Source organism: Cupressus sempervirens, chromosome 5, assembly GCF_028749045.1.
Source record: "Cupressus sempervirens isolate cs-2001-9-10 chromosome 5, ASM2874904v1, whole genome shotgun sequence".
Taxonomy (NCBI): Eukaryota; Viridiplantae; Streptophyta; class Pinopsida; order Cupressales; family Cupressaceae; genus Cupressus; species Cupressus sempervirens.
Window position 1 is genome coordinate 794,138,426 of NC_143122.1, and position 23,676 is coordinate 794,162,101.

At 34.7% G+C, this 23,676-nt stretch overlaps 1 protein-coding gene across 2 annotated transcripts; it reads left to right on the forward strand.

The window, feature by feature from the left end:
• Positions 1-10,259: 10,259 nt before the first annotated feature.
• On the forward strand, positions 10,260-21,995 carry LOC149558325 (uncharacterized). Of its 2 annotated transcripts, XM_089832589.1 has the most exons (5): positions 10,260-10,423; positions 10,548-10,621; positions 10,774-10,968; positions 17,899-18,222; positions 21,153-21,995. In XM_089832589.1, the coding sequence occupies exons 3-5, from the start codon at positions 10,819-10,821 to the stop codon at positions 21,795-21,797; spliced, it is 1,119 nt and encodes a 372-aa protein (XP_089688715.1). In that variant the 5' UTR covers positions 10,260-10,423; positions 10,548-10,621; positions 10,774-10,818; the 3' UTR covers positions 21,798-21,995. The 2 variants fall into 2 exon arrangements, with proteins under 2 accessions (XP_089688715.1, XP_089688714.1); XM_089832588.1 differs by lacking the exon at positions 10,548-10,621.
• Positions 21,996-23,676: the final 1,681 nt, after the last annotated feature.

The window sequence follows — 23,676 nt, forward strand, 5'->3', positions numbered from 1 at the left end:
TAGGGGATTCATGGAATGGGGAGGAGGCAATAACAGATCCTAGGACCCCTGGGGACATACGTTGTCATGTAATAGGTCGAAGGGGGTCGTAGGTCAACCTATGACCCCCTTTGACCCATATGAATGATTCTAATATGTCCCTAGGGGTCGTAGGACCCCTAAGGATATATGTCGTCATTTAATGGGTCGAAGGGGGTGCTGTCATGTAATGGGTCAGAGAGGGTCATAGGTTGACTAATAAGAACGATTCTAATGTGTCCCTAGGGGTCCTAGGACCCCTAGGTACATATGTCATCATTTAATGGGTCGAAGGGGGTCATAGGTCAACCTATGATACCCTTTGACCCATATGAAGCATTCTAATATGTCCCTAGGTGTCCTAGGACCCCTATGGACATATGTCGTCATGTAATGTGTCAAAGTGGGTCATAAGTTAACCTATGACCCCCTTTGATCCATAAGAATGATTCTAATATGTCCCTAGGGGTCCTAGGACCCCTAGGGAGTTATGTCATCATGTAATGGTTCGAAGGGGGTCATAGGTCACCCTATGAGCCCCTTTGACCCATAAGAATGATTCTAATATGTCCTTAGGACCCCTAGGGACATATGTCATCATTTAATGGGTCAAAGGGAGTCATAGGTCAACTTATGACCCCCTTTGACTCATATGAATCTTTCTAATATGTCCTAGGACTCTTAGGGACATCTGTCGTCATGTAATGTGTCGAAGGGGGTCATAGTTCACCCTATGACCCCCTTCAAACTATATGAAAGATTCTAATATTTTCCTAGGGGTCTTAGGACGCTTAGGGACATATGTCATCGTGGAATGTGTCAAAGGGGTCATATGTCACCCTACGATCCCCTTTGACCCATATGAATGATTCTAATATGTCTCTAGGGGTCTTAAGACCCCTAAGGACATATGTCATCGTGGAATGTGTCGAAGGTGGTCATAGATCACCCTATGACCCCCTTTTACCCATATGAATGATTCTAATATGTCCCTAGGGGTCCTAGGACCCCTAGGGACATATGTCATCTTGTAATATGTCGAAAGAGTTCATAGGTCATCTTGTGATCTCCTTCGACCCATATAAACTATTCTAATATGTTCCTATGGGTCCTAGGATCCCTTAGGAAAATATGTCGTCATGAAATGTGTCGAAAAGGGTCATAGGTCATCTTGTGAGCCCTTTTGAACCATATAAACGACTCCAATAAAAATAATATAGTAAAAATAATTATATATATAATAATAATAATAATAATAATAACATAATATATTATTATATATTAATAATATAAGCCATAATATTAATAATATATTATAGATTATAATTTACATATGATAATAATAATAATAATAATATATTATAGATTATAATTTATATATGATAATAATAATAATATGTATTAATAACATATATATAATATATTACATTATTATATTTAATAAAAATAAAGTAAAAATAATAATAATAATAACATAATATATTATTATATATTAATAGATTATATATTATATCTTTACGTTACGTTATTATTATTATTATATATATAGATAAAATATTATATAATATATAGATTATATATTATTTTATATATAATAGTTATGTTATTATATTATATATTTATAATTATATATTATATCTTTACATATTTCATAACTCAAATTAGTTACATCACTTACAAATTCATTTTTCCCTCTAGTTTTTATGAGATCCGATTTCTGATATTGTAGTGCCTGCCCCTAAGTCGCATTTCAGTCTTCATTGCCAAACCCTTTTAGGCCAGTTTTATACTTGATGTTTAGTAGCATTACTTTCAGATTATTAGATGTTGTTTTACACTCAATTTATTATATGATGAGATGACTTGGTACTCTATATTTCATGCATGTACGATGATTATTCAATGTTTTCAATTATCAATGATGATTAGTTATATGGTTTATTATCACATGTGCTTTCTTATGGATACTTACCCCATACTGCATGTGTATGGTGTGCGTGTTTGTTTTCTTTATGTATGGTGTTTCTGATGTGGTTAAGGAAGGGAGTCATAGTCACCTGCTAGTCGGGATCTACACGATGCACCACTTCCTGCCATTGTCTATTTAGCTTAGAATATTGTGTCTGTACATGCGTGAATTTTATGCAGGTTGCAGGTACCGGGTATCGACTTCCCTGAATTGCCAGGATGAGCATACCCTATCGCATTATCTCAATGGTAAGAGAGGGGAGATAAACTCTTAAGTCCAAATCCTAAACCCTTTAGCCAATTGTCCTAATTGATAATTAGGACAAGTATCTGAGTTAAGTACCCTCCGAATGCATCAAATGATGTTATTTCGTGATTATAACCCTTTTTGTTTGATTTAGTATGTATTCTTCTATGATGGGTTTTCATATGTTGCTTTATGAGTCCTTGATGTATTTTCTATTAATTAAGTTTAATTAAAAGGATTAATTAATGATTTAATTTAATAGAAATTTATTATGATATTTTAATATTTAATTATATTTAATTAATTGAGAAATTAATTGAATAAAAAGTATTAAATTTGGAAATAAAAGTTTTAAGTATAATTTTAGAATGTGATAATATTTATTTAATTTAATAATAATATATATTTAGAGTTCATTTTTAAATAAATGCTAAATATTATTATTAATTGAATTAATAAATATTTTATCAATTAAAGTTTCTTAAATAAATTAAAAGTAGAAAAGATATTAAATTATTAAAGGTTTCTAGATCGCGTGATCTAAGCATGAGTTTAAATATAAAAGAAATTAATTAAAACGATTAATTAACGATTTAATTTAATAGAAGATTATTATGACATTTTAATATTTAATTATTATTTTTATTTAAATTGAGAAATTAATTAAATGAAAGGAATTAAATTTGGAGATAAAAGCTTTAAGTCTAAATTTAGAACGTGATAATATTTAGTTAATTTAATAATAATATATTTAGAGTTCATTTTTAAATAAATGCTAAATATTATTATTATTTGAGTTAATAAATATTTTTATCAATTTAGTTTCTAAAATAATTTAAAAAGTGAAAATATAATTATTTAATAAAAGATTCTAGTTCGCATGACTTATGCATAAGATTAAATAAAAGAAATTTATTAAAAGATTAAAAAAAAGAAAAAAAAGTGAAAATAATAATGTTACTTTAATTTCATAAAGTGCGCATGAGATTAAAAAAATAAAGATTAAAAATAGAAGTCAAGTGGAATATTAAATAAAGTTATTTAATAATTCAACTTAATGTGCATGAAAGATGAATGCAAAATAAAAGAAAGGATAATAAAGGTTAATTTGGAGTTAACTGAGTTGTGCAAAGAGTCTTCTCGGGTAAACGCACAATTAGTGCCCCGATTTGAGGAGAAATTGCTTATCACAACTTTGGGGGTTCATTTTTGAGATGGACGTATTTTGGACGGGAATTTTTGGGAGACAATTTTTGGAAGCGAATTTCAGAAGGCTGACACCAAGAAAGTTTTCGAGAAGAAGGTTATTGAGAGGAGCGAATTCTCTTACAGTTCCTGGAGATTGCATAATAGCATCAGGTTCAGGTAGGGTCTTGTGTTTTGATCACTGATTGAATTATGCAAATTGATATTCCTGTCTACTCCGTGATTGTAAGAACTTGCCTTCTCGAATGTGTCATTTCTTCGTTCTGAATCTTTTGCTACTTGTTTTCATTTGTAAATCTAGATTGAAAAACTGTTTACAAACCTCAGTCAACAATTGAAATAAATAAGAATTAAATCAAGATTTGAGTTTGAATTAAATGGAATTTGAGAAATTTAATAAGGTTAGGGTTGCGAAATTGGATGAAGAAAACTCTAAGTTGGAAAATAAATATGATTGATTTATTTTATTTAAATTTTATGATTGATAAAATTTAATAAAGTAAATTTACTTGAAATCGATATATATAATACATGACTTTAATTATAGAAAACGTTTTAAAAACAAATTGTTTTTATACAAAAAAAAAATATAAAAAAATTATTGTTTTAAGTGGGGGGGGAGGGGATCACCCGTACCCACCCCCTACTGCCGACGACCGACAGTACCTGCGTCGCAGGTACAACGTACCTGCCGCCGCAGGCCCTGCGACCGCAGGCCTGCGGCAAAGCCGACGGGCTTTAAACGTATGTATTAAAGTTTTATTTTTATTTTTATTTTATATTTTTTTAATATAATTTTTATTATTTATAAAACAAATTGTATTATTATTTAAAATTTTTAATTAATAAATTTTTAATATATAAATTTTTAAATTAATAAATATTTTAATTTTTATTCATATTTAATAATTAAATAATAATGCATTTAACATAGTTTTGTAAATATTAATTTATTAATAATTTTGGTTTAATATTAATAAATTAACAAGTAATGAATAGATTAAGATAAGAACAAATGATTATTAAAATTAGTTTAATTAAAGTTAATTAATAATGAATATTAATTGATTAAATGGTAGATTTGGAATATTGACTTAATGGAAGTTATTATAGAATTGGGTTAATCGTAAGGGGTAGTTATGAAAACCTAGTTACTTGAATTTGACGTTAAACTGGAACATAAACCTTACCTTAACTCAATAATATACTTTCAAATCCAATCTCTGAGACTTTGATGTTGTCCTTGTGCTTTGAGTGTTTTGGGGTTGGTTTAGCGTTGACCAGTTTAGGTTGTTACCAGAGGCTCGGGGTTGTGAATGTGATGTCATGATGATTTGGTCTCGATCTTTCTTAACCCGACCATGGTAATGTGATGAAGTGCTCTATGACATGATTGTGTTTACTATTTGTTATTGCTTTCCAGTTTCCTTGTGTGAAGCTGAGGTGTATGTATTTGAGATACTTGACTTAACCATTTTTGAGTCTCGATCAGTTATACTTGGTTTGCTTTTCGGTCGCTTGAGAGGACTGAAGTGTTTGTTATGTTCTTGATGATGTCATGTTTTGACTTGACCATTTTGGAGTCTTCGATCAGTATTGTAATTTACTATTGGGTTACTTTCTGGTTGCTCATTGGAGAACCATTGGATTTTGTGATTTATCATTGATGCCTTCAGTTGCTGATAGAGAACTGTCGTGATTATATGATTATTATTGGATGCTTATCTGTTGCTCATGAAGAACTGATGTAATTTTGTGGCTTATCTTTTATGATGTTTTTCAGTTGCTTGTATAGGACTGAGGTGATTTTATTATGATTCTTGATTTGTGATTTCATGAGCCTAGGGTAGGTTATCTATGTGTAGAGTCGGGAAGTGACTTGCAATGGGGATTGGGGCCCTAAGAGGTTGCCTGGAGTAACCCATTGTAAGTTGTTTTAATAAGTGAAAACATTTACACTAAATAAGGGAAAATGAACCTAATAAGATAATTGTATGTTCTCTCCCATGCCTTGAGTGCTAGTACATACTAGGATGGGGTAGAGAGAATGCTTGGTTACGACCTTGCATTCCATAGTATGCCTCGTCAGTACGAGAGGATACTAATGGCCGCAGGGATCAGTAGGGACCCGGGATTCCTAAGGGATTGCTCGGGTAACTTCTACGTGACTTTTGTGATGACACTTTCCCGCTTGCATATTAGGTTTCCTACGTGTCTTGTGGTACCTCTGGGATTTAGATGTCGATCTTTTTAGGAACCCTTGAGTTAGCATACTTTTAGGATTTCCCAAACTTAGAGAGTACTTGTGTTTTGTGTTTTGATACCTTGTTTGGGACTTGAGACTATCTCCTCAGCGCGGTGGGAGTGGACCATTTAGGTTCCACGCGGTCGGGTGGTAGTGCTTTTACTCTTACCATTGAGATCCATTCCGTGGTCACCGTGGCTGGAGATTTCATGATTGGCTTTTGCCTTCACTATGTTCTTGGATTATTATGACGGATGGTTAGATTTTATGATAGATGTTTTATCATTATGGATGTATGGATGTATCATGTATGGTGAATAGTTTCATATATTTTTACTGTACCTTGTATCATGGATTTGAGGATATTGTATCTTGATCTTTACATATGTATATTCTTTTAAACCTTTCATACCCTGTGACATGTACAGTGGATGATGGAGCATTCCGAATTAATTTGCCAAGGAGCATTCGGAACAAATGTATATTATGGACATTGGAGTTTCTGATTCTTCTTTATTATGTATGTATTAGTTGTTAGACTTAGAATTTAATTAAATTTAAACGTGACTCAACGTCTTGGGATCTTTAAGAAATGTAACTTGCAATGTATGTTTGTCAATGATTACATGTTATTGCTTCCGCTACTATGTGTTTGATGTGTATGTTATACATTCTTACTTTAAAAAAAAAAAATGTTTAGCAAACTTAGTGAAACTTTAGGTTAATTCTTTTGGATCCCTTGGCGGGGCGTTACAGATATGAGATCAGATATCCGATCTCATATCGAATATCCGATAAGGCTTGGGCATTACTTTCCAAGTTTTGTATTTGATATGAGATCCAATATTCGATATGAGATCAGATATCCGATCTCATATCGAATATCCGATAAGGTTTGGGCATTACTTTCCAAGTTTTGTACCTGGATAGGTGAGAAAACATTAGAGCGGATTTTGAAGCGCTTTTAGACGTGTTCAAACTCTATTTTTTTCACATCGCCACTTTTTGGCACATCATGATCCTGCACATACCAACACACATTATGGAATAGTGGGTATACCAGTTCAGTATATCAATAAATATGAAGTTTTAGAATATATTATGATTCAATATCATACTAGTAATAAATAATAAAATATACCAATTTTCATCCATCAGTAGCAACTCGAATTAAACCAAATTAAAAGTACGGTTATCCTAAAGAGGTGATATAAGACGAAACAACATGAAAGGAGAACACAATGCATTCGAAGGAATCCACTCCTAAATTGAATATAACTTCCTATGTGGTATCCATTTACTACATAATTATAAACCTCACACAAATTTACTCCCTGCGCATATAAATAGAAGGAATGGAACCCGAGTTTTAGATGGACTCTTAATACACAAAAAAAAACAAAGAAAAAAAAGGTACTTAGTAAAACATTAAATTAGGGAAGGTACTCATACCTTGGTAAGATTAGAACTATTAAGGAATTATAAACCTCACACAAATTTACTCCCTGCACATATAAATAGAAGGAATGGAACCCGAGTTTTAGATGAACTCTTAATACACAAATAAAACAAAGAAAAAAAAGGTACTTAGTAAAACATTAAATTAGGGAAGGTACTCATACCTTGGTAAGATTAGAACTACTAGAGCTAAGAAACTATTTAGCGTGTTATACAAGTGTACAGTTACATTGTAAAGCATTTAGAGGAAAAGAAGAAGTTGAAACGTCCATACCAACATCATCATGTCAATGTTGCTAAATTCACTGTGATTAGGAGTTTATCTCATTGATGGTAGTAATAAGAAATCCTCTTAATAATCTGGGAAAACCCTTTACAGAACAGATGCATTCCTAGTCATTTCCTAGGACGTTTATGAATCAGATACATAAGTCTTACCAAATAATCTAGAACCTGTGCTCCTTATCACACGCAGACATGTATCCAATCATATCCAATGGGAAGAGTGCAAAATTCTGGTAGGATTCATGGAATGGGGAGGAGGCAATAACAGATGCTTTTGAAGACAAAGACTGGGTTTTTGAGGCCATTCAAGAATTTGTCTTTGATTACATCTTATCATTTCATGAGGAAGGAATTAGAGTTGTTTGAAAGGTGACTATCATCCCCAAGGATACCAGATTGGATTCTGACTGAAATTCTAGAGAAGAGTTGTTTTGACCATCAACGAAGATGAAGTAATATGGCGTGCGTGCCTAAATGTAGAAATAACTCAGTGAGGCTAGGATATGAATTGTAGAAAAAATAAAGCAGAGAAATCTAATTGGTAGGCTAGATTGTATTCACATAAGGTGGCCGTATATCCCTGGGCAGGTGCTTTTCTTTGGACTACCCTCCATGGCAGAGTTTTTGCAAGAGATAAGCTCAGAAACTATGTAGTTGTTGGACCTAATGTATGTTCTCTCTGTCTTTCAAATGAAGAAACTGCCAATCTTCTATTGTTATTTTGTCCTTTGGCTGAGCAATATTGGAACTGGTTTTTGTCCGATATGACTGCAGCAAATATGAAGAAAAAGATAAAAGAGCAACAAATAAGAAATAGTTTTGCTGGATAGTCAAAGAACAACAAGAATTAGAAGATAGTTTGGTGTAGATAGTAAGAAATAACAAGAATTAGAATATAGTTTAGTGTTCATGGGGAGTTCGTTTTATTGGAGATTTATTTGGACCATAGTGTTCACAAGATTTTTTTGTATTTTTGGATGAATAGAGCGAGCTACTTAAAAATAAAATGAGACATGTTATATATATTTCTTCTTTTAATAATTTTATTAATGTTTATTTGTCATGATTTTTAAATTGACCTACTGATTGTTTAGCCAAATGGGCTTCTAGTCATGATCCGGGTTGGAATATTAGGGATAGGGGGCAACTGTCCTTTGAGATGGTGCAAGAATTTGATGATCTTGTTGCTCAGGATCGAGCTCCTTGTTGAGCTCTCCTTGTTGTATTCTTTTCTGTCTTAATAAATTTTTACCCCTCTTTTTGCGAAACTTTAAATTGCTATTTAGACCAATTATTTTTATGCAATTATATTTTGAGTGATGTTTATTGATAGATTGGGAGCCACTATTAGAAGAAAGAGATCAATAATGTTCATTTATTGTCATAATGGCTTTTAATAACTATTTATCTCATATATCAATAGTCGATAATTTATGACCTAGTAGTTGATCGTTTTGCTTTTTTATTCACAATTGTCCTATTTGTGACCTACTACTTCATTTACCACTATTGAGACATTTGTGTGATTTTGAGTGATGTTTATTGACACAATGGGAGTTATGTATCCATCAACATTTTGAAATGACATATTTTTTCAACCCCTTCACACATAATAACTCCTACAATGTGCGTTATTAGTATTCATAAGAGAATACCTTAACTTTAAGCAATTAAGTCATATATATAGAGACAACAACAAAAAAATGTCAAATCTATATACCATTTAGAAGATATAAACATTGGAAGTTGACTATAGTTACTATGATGCCTTTGTCCTAATTTTTTAAATTAATTTAGATCATACCAACAATGACAAGAATTGAACACAAATGAATAATTTTGTATTTCATTATAAAATATTAAAAATATATAAATAAATAGTAAATTTGACAAAAGAGCCCCTCAATCTTTACCAATCTTTAACTTTTAGAAGAGCAAAAATTAGACTACTCAAAAGCTTGATGGAAGTTGAACAACCCTGCTCACAAATCTGAATCCCCATTATAAAGAAAAAAATATTAATTAAATTTTATCATAAATAATCAAAATTTAACCGAGCACAAACATAATTCTTAATTTCATCCATAATCTCCCGACGGTAAAAAGCTTCGCTTCTACTCTATTCCATTACCCTAAAAAAACATGTAACTTTTATTTGTTTTCCCGTTTGATTTTGATTTTTTCCATCCCAAAACATTTTAAGCTCGTACAAAACCAATATGCCCAAGAAAATTTTCATCTTGGGAGTTGGAACGAATTTTGATGGCTCAAAAACTGCTCATTTGGATTTCGTGTCAACTCTGACGTTGAAATTTCTTTCTAAAATACAGTAAAAGGCAATAATTTTAATCAAATTCGGTGTTCTTAAACTTCAGATTAGGTAGACTACCAATCTTTTCGCATGCTTAATCAAGCAACAAATTCAATCTTCACGTCATGCCAGGCGGCGATCCTTGACCAGAATAGATGAAAGAGGAGCTGGAAATGTTCCCGGATAACTCTTAATGGGAAGACTTGGTGCTATGGTCAAAAGGCATTAACCCGCAGATGGCCAAATTTGGCACGTTTTAATCCTTCCCCTGGAACTTTGAAAATGAAGAAAGCTACTTTGGCATTGTGGGCCAGAGGTCATCTAGAATCGAGAGAACGATTATCTCAGGAGATTCCAGGCATGTTGTTTGCGTCGCACGGCCTCGATCGCTTGACGACCAAAGCCTTCGAAATCGGACGATGGGGGCGAAATTGAACAAGTCTGATCCATCTGCCACGCCGTCCTGACCAATTTTATCGTTTTTAAAACTATTTAGTAGGTGATTTGGGGAATAGAAGTCCATGCATTGAACACGCAGAGATTGTCCATTTCTAAGGTGCGCCACACGCCTGTAGCGAGGAAAACACACATTCTCAGATCGCTAGCAGAAGCGCGCAATTCGCCATTTTTGGACCGTATTTATCCGGCTACAGTTACCCTGCCATAACGAGACCTTCGTTTCGAGGTGAGGAATCTCTGGTTTGTGGTTTTCAGCGTTCATTTTCGTTAGGATATGTATAAGCTAGAGTTTCCTTGATCCCAAATTTGAAGATGACCGTTGGACTGGGTGGTTGTACGTATGCATATAGTGAAGCATTGGGGTCTGTAAGGGTTGCTGTGGCATTTTTGATCGAAAAATGGTGGCATTTGGGGGACTTACGCGGTAGAATTTCTGCAATTTTTCGGTTCTGTAAAGCTTTTAGCGCTAGGCTTTTCTTTTTGACGCTTTCCATGTCAATATTTGGCGGAAGGAGATATTTATGTTAGGGTTTCTGTTAATGGTCGAGGATTCTAACGTTTTTGTTCTCTTGACAGGCGAATTTTTCCTAGGGTTTTCTTCCGATACAATTTTTGTTGGAGATGGACTACTTTTTCAGAGATCGTATGGCCGACGGTTTGGCGCAGCCTGAGAGGCTTATCGATCAGGGCGTAGAATTGTGCCCTTTTCTAAGGAACATTACCGAACCCACCAATTTTTGCTTTGCCTCGCCAATAAGATTTCCCACACCAGTAAGTACCGTTTATTCTTACCCCTTCCTAACATTCACAAATTTTCTTGGCTTTGTATCAGTCGCATATGAAAAGGTAGAACTGTTTTTCAAGTCACCCCTTGCACCTGCCAGAAGACATTTTCGTGATGTTTTTTGTTGGTCTTACGTAGCTTCATAGTCATGTAAGTCTTCATATAGAAAATTAAGTCCTTATGTTGTTTCATGTATATGTGATGTTTTTTGAATGATAGTTGCTTGTCCGTGTTTGTGTTCAATCATTTTGATACTGGAGGGAGTACATTATTTTTTGTTGTTGTCATCATCTCCAAAATCCTGTGTAGGCTCTTGCATTGTTACTCAGTTTGTGATTTCAATGAAAAGTCAAAGTATGTGCATCCTCTGGAAATAGCCTCTTCCTTACTATTTTAAATATATACGATCTTCTGGGATTCAATCTAAGAATATCCATCACTATACTATATCCTAATAGGAGAACCATGAATCTAAGCTGACATTTCAGATAAATTATTGCTTTAAATTATTGCTTGAATGATGTTATTATTGCCAATTTCTATCATTTTGATTTGTTTTACCTTTTGGAGAAGTCCTTGATGTCTTTAGGGACACTCAATGCACAATTGCACTCTGCTGTGATTTTCTCTGCATACAATATTCCTTTTGGATCCTGTAAACTTTACCTACATTTTTTCAGTTTCTGTGGTCTTATGTCTTATCATCTCGTTAGATGTAGCTTTGCTTGTTCTGATTTTTACTTCCTAATAAATTTGGCACAGACTTTGCTTTTTTTTTTTTTCAAGTTAATTGCATTAATCTTTCCTGTTTATGGGCTGAATTACCTGAGAAACACATAGTTTTGTACATGCATTTTGGAAATTATCGAGCACCCTTTGAACATTTGAGCCTCTTTTGGACATGCTGGCCTCATCTAAACTAAACATTACATTAATTATTCATCGCCAAAGAAGAAGACATTGTGTATGTCCTTTTTTTTTGGTAGAGAGGAAGTTGGCAATGTGACTGGATCTCCTTGAATGTAAGCAGGAAGCATTGGCACATCCTATAGGTCAAGGGAATGGTATCCACTGCTACCAGTATGAGAAAGAGAGCGTCCCAGGTACACAGGTACAATAAAGCAATTGTTAGTAATGAGAAAAGGTGCAACTACAGGTAGAAAAAAGCAATCTTCACTAATGAGAACTAGAAGTGAGCAATCACAGGTACAACAAAGCAATATTTGGTAATGAGAAAATGAGTAATCACAGGTACAAAAAAGCAACCTTTAGTGATGAGAAAAGGAGCAATCTCATGTAGACTCTAAGAGTCTAGCAATTTCCATGTGCTCAATTTTGAATTTGCTTAAGCGCGGAGAATGAAATCTCAAGAAATTAAAATACCATGATTTGGCAAGCTACTGAACGCCAGAGAGCTCGGTAATGGGTTCAAGCTGGCATAATAAGCCACCTGTAAAAGAGGCCGAAAAGTCACATTTAGGACAAAGAGGAAAGAGAAAAACATCAAGTCAGGCAATTATCTTGAACATGTTCTATGTAGATTTAGGCAAGGACAAAGATGAAGGATTTGCTGCTTTGCCCATTCAACTCATAGTAACGATAAATTACTGACTTATTTAACTTATCAACAACTTACTTCTAAATTCTTTTATGGAAATCAATGAGCATAAACAATTACACAATCAATGCCATATTTTAGTAATTTTAGTTGAACCCTTGAACACTCCAATTACCAGTAGACACATGATAGTTCAATTATAAGTGGGGCCCTGTACATTTTAGCGGACATAAAGACTCACTAATATAACTCAGGGGAGACACGTTCACTTGGCCTGGAATATCAAATACAAAAGCAGCATAGGTGATTTAAGCAAAGGTGTTAGTTAAATAAGAAAAATCACAGATGCAATTTACCAATCTTATGTTAGAGAAAAGGAGAAATTTCAGGTACACTATAGTATTCTTCATTATCAAGAAAGAAAGGAGTGTAGAAGTTGATGAAAGCCAACTTCACAGCTCGCTAAGATCACCTGCATGCAAATAACCTGTCGAAGAGAAACCAAAGGAGGAAGGGTAGAGCTTGGAGAAACTAAATGGACTTGAGAGAAAAATATTGCAACAAAGAAAAATGAATTTGCTATACAATATGCTCTATGCCAATATGTTATATGAAATTACAATGGGAGAGCCCGAATATAAAGGCCTCAAGGAATCTTCTAGAAAAAGCTAGAAGATGTTAGGAGATAAGCTTGACAACTAAGAATACGTCCACGAGAAGTGGATTACCCTCCGAGTAGGTGAAAGGATAAGTATGACAAGGTGTTGACAACACATACAAACTTCTGTGTTGTCAACAAGTCAACACGTAAAATTATGCTAACTCCTAGGTGACAACTAATAACTAATGCATTTAACCTAAGTAAACTTAAGTGAAAGCGTAAATAATAATTGATAATGATTTACTCTAACAACCCCCCTTTAGCGCAACTTAGGGGGAATGCACTTAAGCTCACAATAACTAAGATGAAATGCAGAATGGGTCTCGACAACAAAGCCATGTTAGGTACCCATGAACAAATGCATAAGAAATGCAATGCAATCTCTGTAAACCGGAGACAAAGGAGAAAACCTAGTGGAGGAGTGAAGAAGCCTCCAACTAGAGGAATGTCCCAGAAAATAGGAACAAGAAGATCATGAAGAACATCACTGAAGCATGAAGAAGCCACAAACTTTGTCAAAATAAAGCTGCTGATCTGAAGAACCTGTATGGAAATAGAAGGCACGAACCGAGAGTGTCTATTTGGTAGATGATCCATCTCATCGAAATGCATAGGTAGCCAGCCACTATAATTGCCTAGTATATAGGATTCGATACTAAATACATAGCTCACTTTAATGAACCATCGAACCAAGGAAGCATTAGAAACAACAGAAGAACCCCCCCTTAATGCAAACGGGGTGAGGTGACAGGCAACTGAGAAAGTGGGCCAAAGTCCTCTACAGAAAGAACCAAGAACAATGAGAGAGAGTAAGAGGTACATACACCTATAAAGGCACGTGTCACCAACACATCATGGGGCAAAAAGGAAGAGGACACAAAAGCGGCATACAACTACCACCCCCCACATGGCACTTTATAAAATAGTGCGAGTACAACTGTCTCAAAACAACATTCATGAACCCGAAATGCAAGAGTGACACTTTATCTCAATGCGTTTGCATAAAGATGCTTACAAATGATATCAACAATGATTAGAAAGGGAAAAAAGCTGATACAATAGATAGTACAGCCGAAAACAAAAGATCCCATGCCATGAAAACTATTAGAATAATAAGCTATTTTCTTAGTAATTAAATCATTTTGATTTAATTATTAAGTTACTTATTATCTCTAGTTTACTTAAGCTAAACTTTAGGCATACAATAATTAATTCTTTTATTAATTATTATTATGCAACCTAGCTTTTTTCCTGTTAGGGATTTGATCTCCTTTTATAAGAATTGATCTCTTTGTAATTTTATTCATTCACTTTTGATAATAGCAATCTCTTTTTTTGCTCATCAAGAATGTCTCATCTATGGATTTGGCAATTCCTGCCTCCATAGCTTTTTGCTTCTCTTTTTGTGATAGGTGTTTGCATGCAGGTGATTCTTGGGAGCTGTGGAGTTGATCTTTCATCAACTTCAACAAAAACGATCCTCGGACTTGGAACACCCAAGATATCCACCATAGAGCAAAAAATGCCAATGAAAAGTAGACAGAACCAGCTTTCCAAAAATATAACGTTTTCAAAAAACAGAGATAGGATGCACAAGCTATGCTTGCCAGAGTGAAAAACAGAACATCCAACTTTCATTGCAAAAACAGGCAACAAAACTGAAAAATACCTACACCAATGTCTCCATCTCGAAACTAGCTTTCTGACTCTTCTTTTGGATCAGAAAAATACCTTCGTATGTTCAAGTTATGGCCAAAAAACCGCAAGTAGGTCAAAAAGGACCCTGAAGGAGAGTTTGGATGTTGATGCAGTGCTGACGTCATGCTAATGTCAACATTTCCCGAGCTTAAAATTGATGGCTAGACAACCGTCGTGGCAAAAAAAGATTGCCATGTGGCACATCCACATGGTAGGTTTGTTGCAAAAAGGTTGACGTGGCAAGGGCCACATGGCAGGTGCCAATGTGGCACCTGTGCCATGTGACACTCTCAGAATGGTGCCAAGTGTCTGACTGTGGTTGGCTGCAGGTGGGCGATAGAGAGATGGCCGCAAGGGAGGTTGTTGCTGGAAATGGTGGTGCCATTGGTTGCGGTGGTTGGTTGGAGGCCTGCCGACGACGACTGGGTCTTGGCGTCATAGTGGTGGTGGACCTTGGGCCGAGTGCAGGAGGTGCGGCGGTGGTGCCGGGGTGGTGGAGCGATGGCCGCTGGGCTGAGCGACTACCATGGCTACTTTTTAAATTTTTTTTTAAAAATCACAATGCGTGTTTGTACGGGTCCGTACGACCTCCAGATAAATTTTTTTGGCCTCTTGGAGCAACTTTGTCCAAAATGGACAAATTTTATATGTATTCTGATTGTAACGGGCCTTCTGAACTCAATGGCAGTGTTCGTTTAGGCCCAAAGTGCCCCAAAAAATTGCTCTTCCTCCCAATTGAAGAAAAAAATCACAAACAAACTGGGGTTTGTGTCCGAATTGCAGCTTCAAAAATCCTTCAACCAGGAAGCAATAGGGAGGCTCTGATACCATGTAGAAGTTGATGAAAGCCAACTTTATAGCTCGCCAAGATCACCTGCATACAAATAACCTATCGAAGAGAAACTAAAGGAGGAAGGGTAGAGCTTGGAGAAACTAAATGGACTTGAGAGAAAAATATTGCAACAAAGAAAAATGAATTTGCTATACAATATGCTATATGCCAATATGTTATATGAAATTACAATGAGAGAGCCCAAATATAAAGGCCTCAAGGAATCTTCTAGAACAAGCTAGAAGATGCTAGGAGATAAGCATGACAACTAAGAATATGTCCACGAAAAGTGGATTACCCTCCAAGTAGGTGAAAGGATAAGTATGACAAGGTGTTGACAACACATACACAAACTTCTGTGTTGTCAACAAGTCAACACGTAAAGCTATGCTAACTCCTAGGTGACAACTAATAACTAATGTATTTAACCTAAGTAAACTTAAGTAAAAGCGTAAATAATAATTAATAATTATTTACTCTAACAAGGAGAAGTCTCAGATATAATATGTTAATTTTCAGTATTAGAAAAAGGAACAATCGCAAGAACAATATAGCAATCTCAATTTGCCGAATTTTGAATGAGGTCATACCTGGAAGAAGGCATATCGGGTTGCTTTGAACTATCACAATTTGACAAACTATTGAAAATCACTTAATTGGACTATGTGACAAATTGCACTAAAAGCAAGGCCAAAAGACCACATTGAGGATAGAGGAGAGGAAGATATTTTGTGGAAAGAGCAAACATCTAAAATATGCTGAACATAGATTTTTTGACAAGGACAAAGAATTGGCATGCATCAATTGAATCTATTGCTTTTGATAAGCTTTGAGAATCCATCATCTGTGACATTGAATGAGAACCAACTTTTAGTGTCCCATGTTAAAAAGCTACAAATGGGAGCAACAAACTAACCAATGCAGTATTTGATGGGGTTATATGATCCAGAAAGAGCTACCAACAATGTTTCCTATGGAAAGTCCCAAGAGCATTGTCATGGCTTGAGGTACTTGTAGTAACACTTCCAATTGCTGTGATACACCAAAGCACTTTCTAGATGCTTATTGGGTTACAAATGACTCTCAACCTTCATGACATGTAATCTATACATATGTATAACATTAGTAGATAGTGTATAGATAGGAAATAGGTAGTGAGAAGATAGCAACCAGACTAGGATACAGAAAACTTATATTTTTCACAGGAATATGATATGTACATGATTAACAGATAAAAACTAATACATTTAATGTTTTAGTTCTTTCTCTTGTTGCATTATTTTGTCTCACAAAGCCTTTGCACATGCATACAACTCTATCGAGAGTGTTGTCTGAGTTTCACTCTGGACCCCACATGAGTGGTATGAAGGCAGTGCAATTTTGTTTTAGCATGATCTATTGAATGCAGTTTTAGTACCCAACCCTTGATATCAAACCTCAAGGACCATAAGAGTTGAGTCATTTTAAAATTGTCAAACAAATGCAAGAGGAGATACATTCAATTATCAAGAACAACATCATAGAAGCACTCGTGGAGAAATAGAATATCAATTTTTTGTTCAGCTAGTTTACAGAAGTCCTTGAATGAGCAGTTACATTGACCTCATGATGTGTATGTTGTGTAAAAGCTATTTGAGCTTCAATGTATAACAACAATAACGCATGTGCCTGGAAGGGAAATGTTGTTTTACATTGAGCCAGTGCAAAATCAATCACAAATTTGAAAGCGTACTGTATCAAATCTTTTTACTCAGGAAGAAGAGATCAAGCACAGAGTGTTGAGACAAATGCTTAGTTCAGACTAGAAACTGCTGCTACAAAACTGTTAGGGAAGAAAATTAGAAACGCTCATAAGAGTACATATTAGTGCTTGTTTAAGTATGAAGAGCTGTTCTATTCAATGGCCATTATCTTTTAAGTTTCAACCATTTATATATCTTGCAAGAAAGCTAGCATTGAACTCTCTTGTTGATATTTCTTCAAGTTGTGAAATTTTTGGTAGGATTTAATATCTAGGTATAGAGAATTGTGTCAGGTTTCTCATAGAGTATTGCTTTTCCAAGTGATAGTTTTATATGTGCTTGTATAATTGTTTTAGTTTGTAGGTAGTTATTTGCGCCTAGAGTGTTTTATGATGGATCCTGATAGTGTTGGTTTGGCCTCTGCAGGTGGAAGGAGTAAGGGGTCCCATTTTTGAGGATGGACCTAACTTTGAGACTGCTTTCAGGCTTTTCCATGGCCACAATGGAGTTGTACCTCTTTCTGGAAGGTCCTCAGTTCGAGTTAATTCAGAAGCTTTGTCTGGCCCAGAAAATGTACCCAATTCAGAATTCCATCCATTTGCAGCATCTGCTGCAACTATTAGCCTGTCAGCATTTGGACCTGGAGGTCCTTTCAGTTTTGATGCTTTTATGGGGAGGAATAAAAACATTAAGAGAAATAAAAAGAAAGGAGAGTCAAATGGCAAAAAGAAGCCAAATGTACGGAAAGAGGTAACTCTAGCATATTTTCTATTTCTATGTACTTCGATTTATTTACTGTAAGATGAGCACGTTTTAAATCTCACATTTTTTTGAGAGTAAAACATTTGTAGTTATTCTAGTTTTCATTGGCAATTTCTGCATTTGTCCTTTACAGAAAATATGTTCAATTGCTTCTCTCTGGCTGCAACATAGGTGAATAGTGAAAACTAGTTGTATTACATTATGGTCTCTGTGATTAGGAATTATTAGATGGTTCTGTTCTATATAGTGATTACGAATTTGTTGATCTTTCATTTTCTGACTACAACAGGCCATGTTTGGATTTATTACCATGTTGTGCACATGGTACTGCTCAACGGTCTTGTGTGCAGTTACCTTTATCTTCTTGTCCTTATTATTTATTTTGATGAGTGTTAACATTCATGGCCTATAATACATAATTAGATTGACTAAATTTCTTTAAATTGTTTGCAATCCGGCTAAGTTAAAATTTGGATGCTAAAATAAAATTTGGCATTTTCCTATGCCATATACAATGCTCAGTATCTTCATGCCATAATTTTTATTTGAAGCTGGCAAAAAAGGAGCTAAATTTATGATTTTCAAACAAAATTAGATAGCATAAACCATTGAAAAATAGAAACTGGGTGCCTTCATTTCTATATAGTCCGAAACTACAAAGCAGAAAAACATCTAGGTAGCTCCTCTTGTGACTCTATGTACGAATTTGGGAGTGTAATCAAAGCTAGCACAAAGTCAAACTAGCATAAAAGTCATCTCATAATAGTCTGCTTCCAATTGAGGTTGTATTCTGCAAATTTATAGTTGGCAATAACAGCATAACTGTCCCCAAGTTCTAGTTTTCTAGTCATAAGCTGGGCTTCCACTTAGATGCATCATCAGTGTTTAGTTTGCATTCGTCTTTCCAATTTTGTGTTTTCATCCGCCACTTTATTTAATATCACTATTGGGGGAGCTTCATATCTAACTTAGTCATTTTCAATTTTCACTGACTGGCCCAGACACACCCACACATGCTTGAATCTATGTATAATATGAGGCTAATTTACCACTACTTTAATGCCTTATGCTGTTAAGTCTTATTGTAACTTGAGACTTGAAAGTAAGAGAGCCTCTCTAAAAACAATCCATCCATAAAGTTCTATAGGTGTGATGTGTTGTGCAATTCATATAATGGGGTCTATCCTGGTAGTAGGTATATTAACATCTCTCACATTATCCCGTTTTGTTTCCATAGTTGCTCTTAGGCACTACTCGTTGTTATTCATTTGCATTATTTAACTTTCTAAAATTGACTCAAACACATTTGCTTCCATTTAAGAATGAAGCACGTTGAAGAGTTTACCTCAGAAGATCTCACTTATGTTCATATACTTCATTTATCACATGAACTTAGAACTATTATGATATGTGATTGTGGAGTTTTTTCTATTTATATTGCCCTTCTCATTTTGCTTGTACTAATAGGTGGAGGTTATTACTAGGTTCTAGCCAAAACAGACTACATTTTGCCATACGAGAGACATGAGAGATTTCTTTCCACATCTTATATATTGTTCCCAAGTGTGTATCTCTTGGGTTTACTTGACAAACCCGGGCATGAATGTGACCTGCAACTCACTTACACTTGGAGATCTTTCTCATTTAGCAATAACAATGGAGTGAGACAGTGTGAATAAAGATTAGACACTGAAATATAATGTTGACTTTGTGTCATATTGTTGAATTTACAAGATATTTGTTTTTCCATTTTAAAATATCCTTGCAGTTTCAACTTTACACGACGTTTAGTCTATATTATTGACTCAAGCACATTTGCTTCCATTTAAGAATGAAGCATGTTGAAGAGTTTACCTCAAAAGATCTCACTTCTGTTCATATGCTTCATTTATCATCTGACAAACTTGGGCATGAAGGTGACCTGCAACTCACTTACACTTGGACCTCTTTCTCATTTAGCAATAACAATGGAGAGAGACAGTGTGAATAAAGATTAGACACTGAAATATAATGTTGACTTTTTGTCATAATGTTGAATTTACAAGATATTTGTTTTTCCATTTTTAAACATCCTTGCAATATCAACTTTACACGACGTTTAGTCTATATTTAATTGTCAAGACTTGTTATTCATTTGCATTATTTAACTTTCTAAAATTGACTCGAGCACATGTGCTTCCATTTAAGAATGAAGCATGTTGAATAGTTAACCTCAGAAGATCTCACTTATGTTCATATGCTTCATTTAGCACATGAACTTAGAACTGTTATGATATGTGATTGTGGAGTTTTTTCTATTTATATTGCCTGTCTCATTTTGCTTGTACTAATAGGTGGAGTTTATTATTAGGTTGTAGCCAAAACAAACTACATTTGCCATATGAGAGACATGAGAGATCCCTTTCCACGTCTTATATATTGTTCCCAAGTCTGTATCTCTTGGGTTTACCTGACAAACTCGGGCATGAATGTGACCTGCAACTCACTTACACTTGGAGCTCTTTCTTATTTAGCAATAACAATGGAGTGAGACTCTGTAAATAAAGATTAGACACTGAAATATAATGTTGACTTTTTGTCATATTGTTGAATTTACAAGATATTTGTTTTTCCATTTTTAAACATCCTTGCAATTTCAACCTTACACTACGTTTAGTCTATATTTAATTGTCAAGACTTGTTATTCCATTTTGTTGTTGTGTAAGATCACGAGAAAAAGAATTTGAAAGATAATGATTTTTAGCAATAGACTATTTTTTGTGCTTCTACACCAAAACAGTGAGATCTGCCCATAATATTTGGAAAATAATCCCCTAGCATTTATGTTGACTGGCTGTTACTGGGCAAGCTTAGCAGTTCTTGTATGATTTTTTGGACCGTTTTTGCTTTAGTCCTCATAATTTTCTGTAATTATGCAGGATGGCCTTCATGAGGCGACTGGCAAAGAATGGCTAGAGACAGGAAAGTGTCCAATTGCAAAATCTTATCAAGCTGTGAACAAGGTTTTGCCACTGGTTGCAAAGCTTACGCAACCTCCACCTGGAATGAAGGTAAAATGCCCCCCTGCTATAGTTGCCGCCCGGGCTGCATTAGCAAGAACAGCTTTTGTCAAGAATTTAAGGCCAAAAGCATTATCTGAAAAAATGTTTGCAATTGGGCTTTTGGGTATGGCTGCTAATGTTCCCTTAGGTGTTTGGAGAGAACACACTGAGAAGTTTTCACCATCTTGGTTTATTGCAATTCATTCTGCAATTCCTTTTATAGCAATGCTAAGGAAGGCAGTGAACATGCCAAAGTCGGCTATGGCAGTCACAATTGCAGCTTCTATTCTGGGTCAAGTGATAGGGTCAAGAGCAGAGAAAGCAAGACTAAAGCAGGCAGAAAATAGGCTGAATGTTGAATATCACACCTGTGAACATGCAAATGCGGGTTCTGAAACTGTGCTTCCCGCAAGGGTGTATGCCTCCCATGATGAATGCTTATTGAACTCCCAGTGTGGAGTTGAAATATGGGATACTTCTGAGAGGACACAACCCTCTTCTGACACCCTTAGCGCTTGTTAATGGCTTTGTATATGACAGTAACAAGTTTCTGGTGGCATGATTTTTTGGGGTTGGTTTTAAGAAGTAAAGACATTGATAAACCGTCAATTTATAAGCCAAGCATTCCACATGGAATTAATAAAAATAAAGCTTGGTGTTTTGTAGTCTATCTTATACACAAAATGTTTCTATGCAAATGTACTATTTATGTATTGTCTAGATTCAAGGTCTTGAGTGTGAATTTGCTGTTTTATGTATACTGGACAGTCGGGTAATCAAATCTATGCTGAATATAGTTGTAAAAGGGTTTAAGATACACTGAAATGGAACTCTGAATTAACTACGTCAATGTTGCTTCCATTAGTTGTGCTAAACCATATAAATTTTGTCTAACTTTTTTAGATATAAAGAATTAGCAGAAGCGTTTTTCTTTCTGCATGTTCTAGATTTGAATGTGACAACCATCATTTTACATGGGTACAACCTCCGAAGGCAAGCATTTTCTGTATTCGTTCTGTTTCTGTCCATTGGCCTACGCAGAGTTCCTTATTTGCCCTTCGAGAGCAGGGATTGAAAGTGGCTTACGACTGTGGTGTGTTCATCAATAGCATGCTGTATTATTTTCAGAAACAGGCTCTTTCACTCGCCAGTCAAGAAACAATTGTATATCTTTCTATTAACTTACAAATACTGGTAGTAAATAATAATAGTTTGATTTAAGTGAATGAAATAACCGGTATATCTTTCACAGTAGACCATGTCTCCTTGCAAACTAATTTTGTTTGGACGAATTAATTTTGTTAAGACACATTCTGGTGTGCATTAGTTACAATTTGTAATGAATACTATTTGAATTCGTTTGGATTTCTTTAAGGTCTATTCTTTATGAATTGTTGCATAGCAATTGTCTTAACTGGGGTTAGTAAGATTGCTCTAGAGTCCTCATAGTATCATTCTGGTTAGAATTTTTTTTTTTAATAATATGTCAGCAGATGTTAGTATCTTTGTCTTTATATAATAGATTACAATGATATACATAAGCATATATTCAAACTACAAGCAGCCTATAAATTCATCAGGGTCAACATAAGCATATATTCAAACTACAAGCCTATTTCAAATTCTTCAGGGTCAACATAAACATATATTCAAACTACAAACCTCCTTTTGTCAAGCAGCCTATCAAATTCATCTAGGGGTTGACCCAGACCCAAATCTACTTCAAAAGTGTGAACTAGATGGTTTCTACATTACATTCTATTAACCTCACCACTTCTACAAGAAAGTTATTTTAATTTATAATTGTAAATAGGTAGTGATTGCATGCATTATCAACCAATGTACTCTATTTCTACGAAGAGCTTAATGATAGGGAATATGAAGAGCTTATTTCTAGACATGCTCTTGGTTTATTGCATTACAGTGAGAAGTTTTCACCATCTTGGTTTATTGCAATTCCTTTTATAGCAATTCATTATGAAGAGCTTAATGATAGGGAATATGGAGAGCTTATTTCTAGACAAGTTATGCTTGTTCTCCTCAAAACATGAAGGCAACATTATAGAAAACAAAAACTACATATTAGAAGGTAATGCAAATAAGATATCGACAACATACATCACATATTGAATTCACTTATGATCCATTACAAAAAATAATTAAAGTTTTGATTACATTCACTTATGATCCATTAAAAAAAATAATTAAAGTTTTGATTACATTCACTTACGATCCATTACAAAAAATAATTAAAGTTTTGATTACATTTATTGGGTCAAATGTGCATCTCAAATAAGATAATATGAACAATATGCAAGGGTGCGAGTTGGGAGGATGGCTTTATAGATAGACAATAATGAGAACCATATTGATCTTATAACATAGTTTCCTTTGGAAAGTA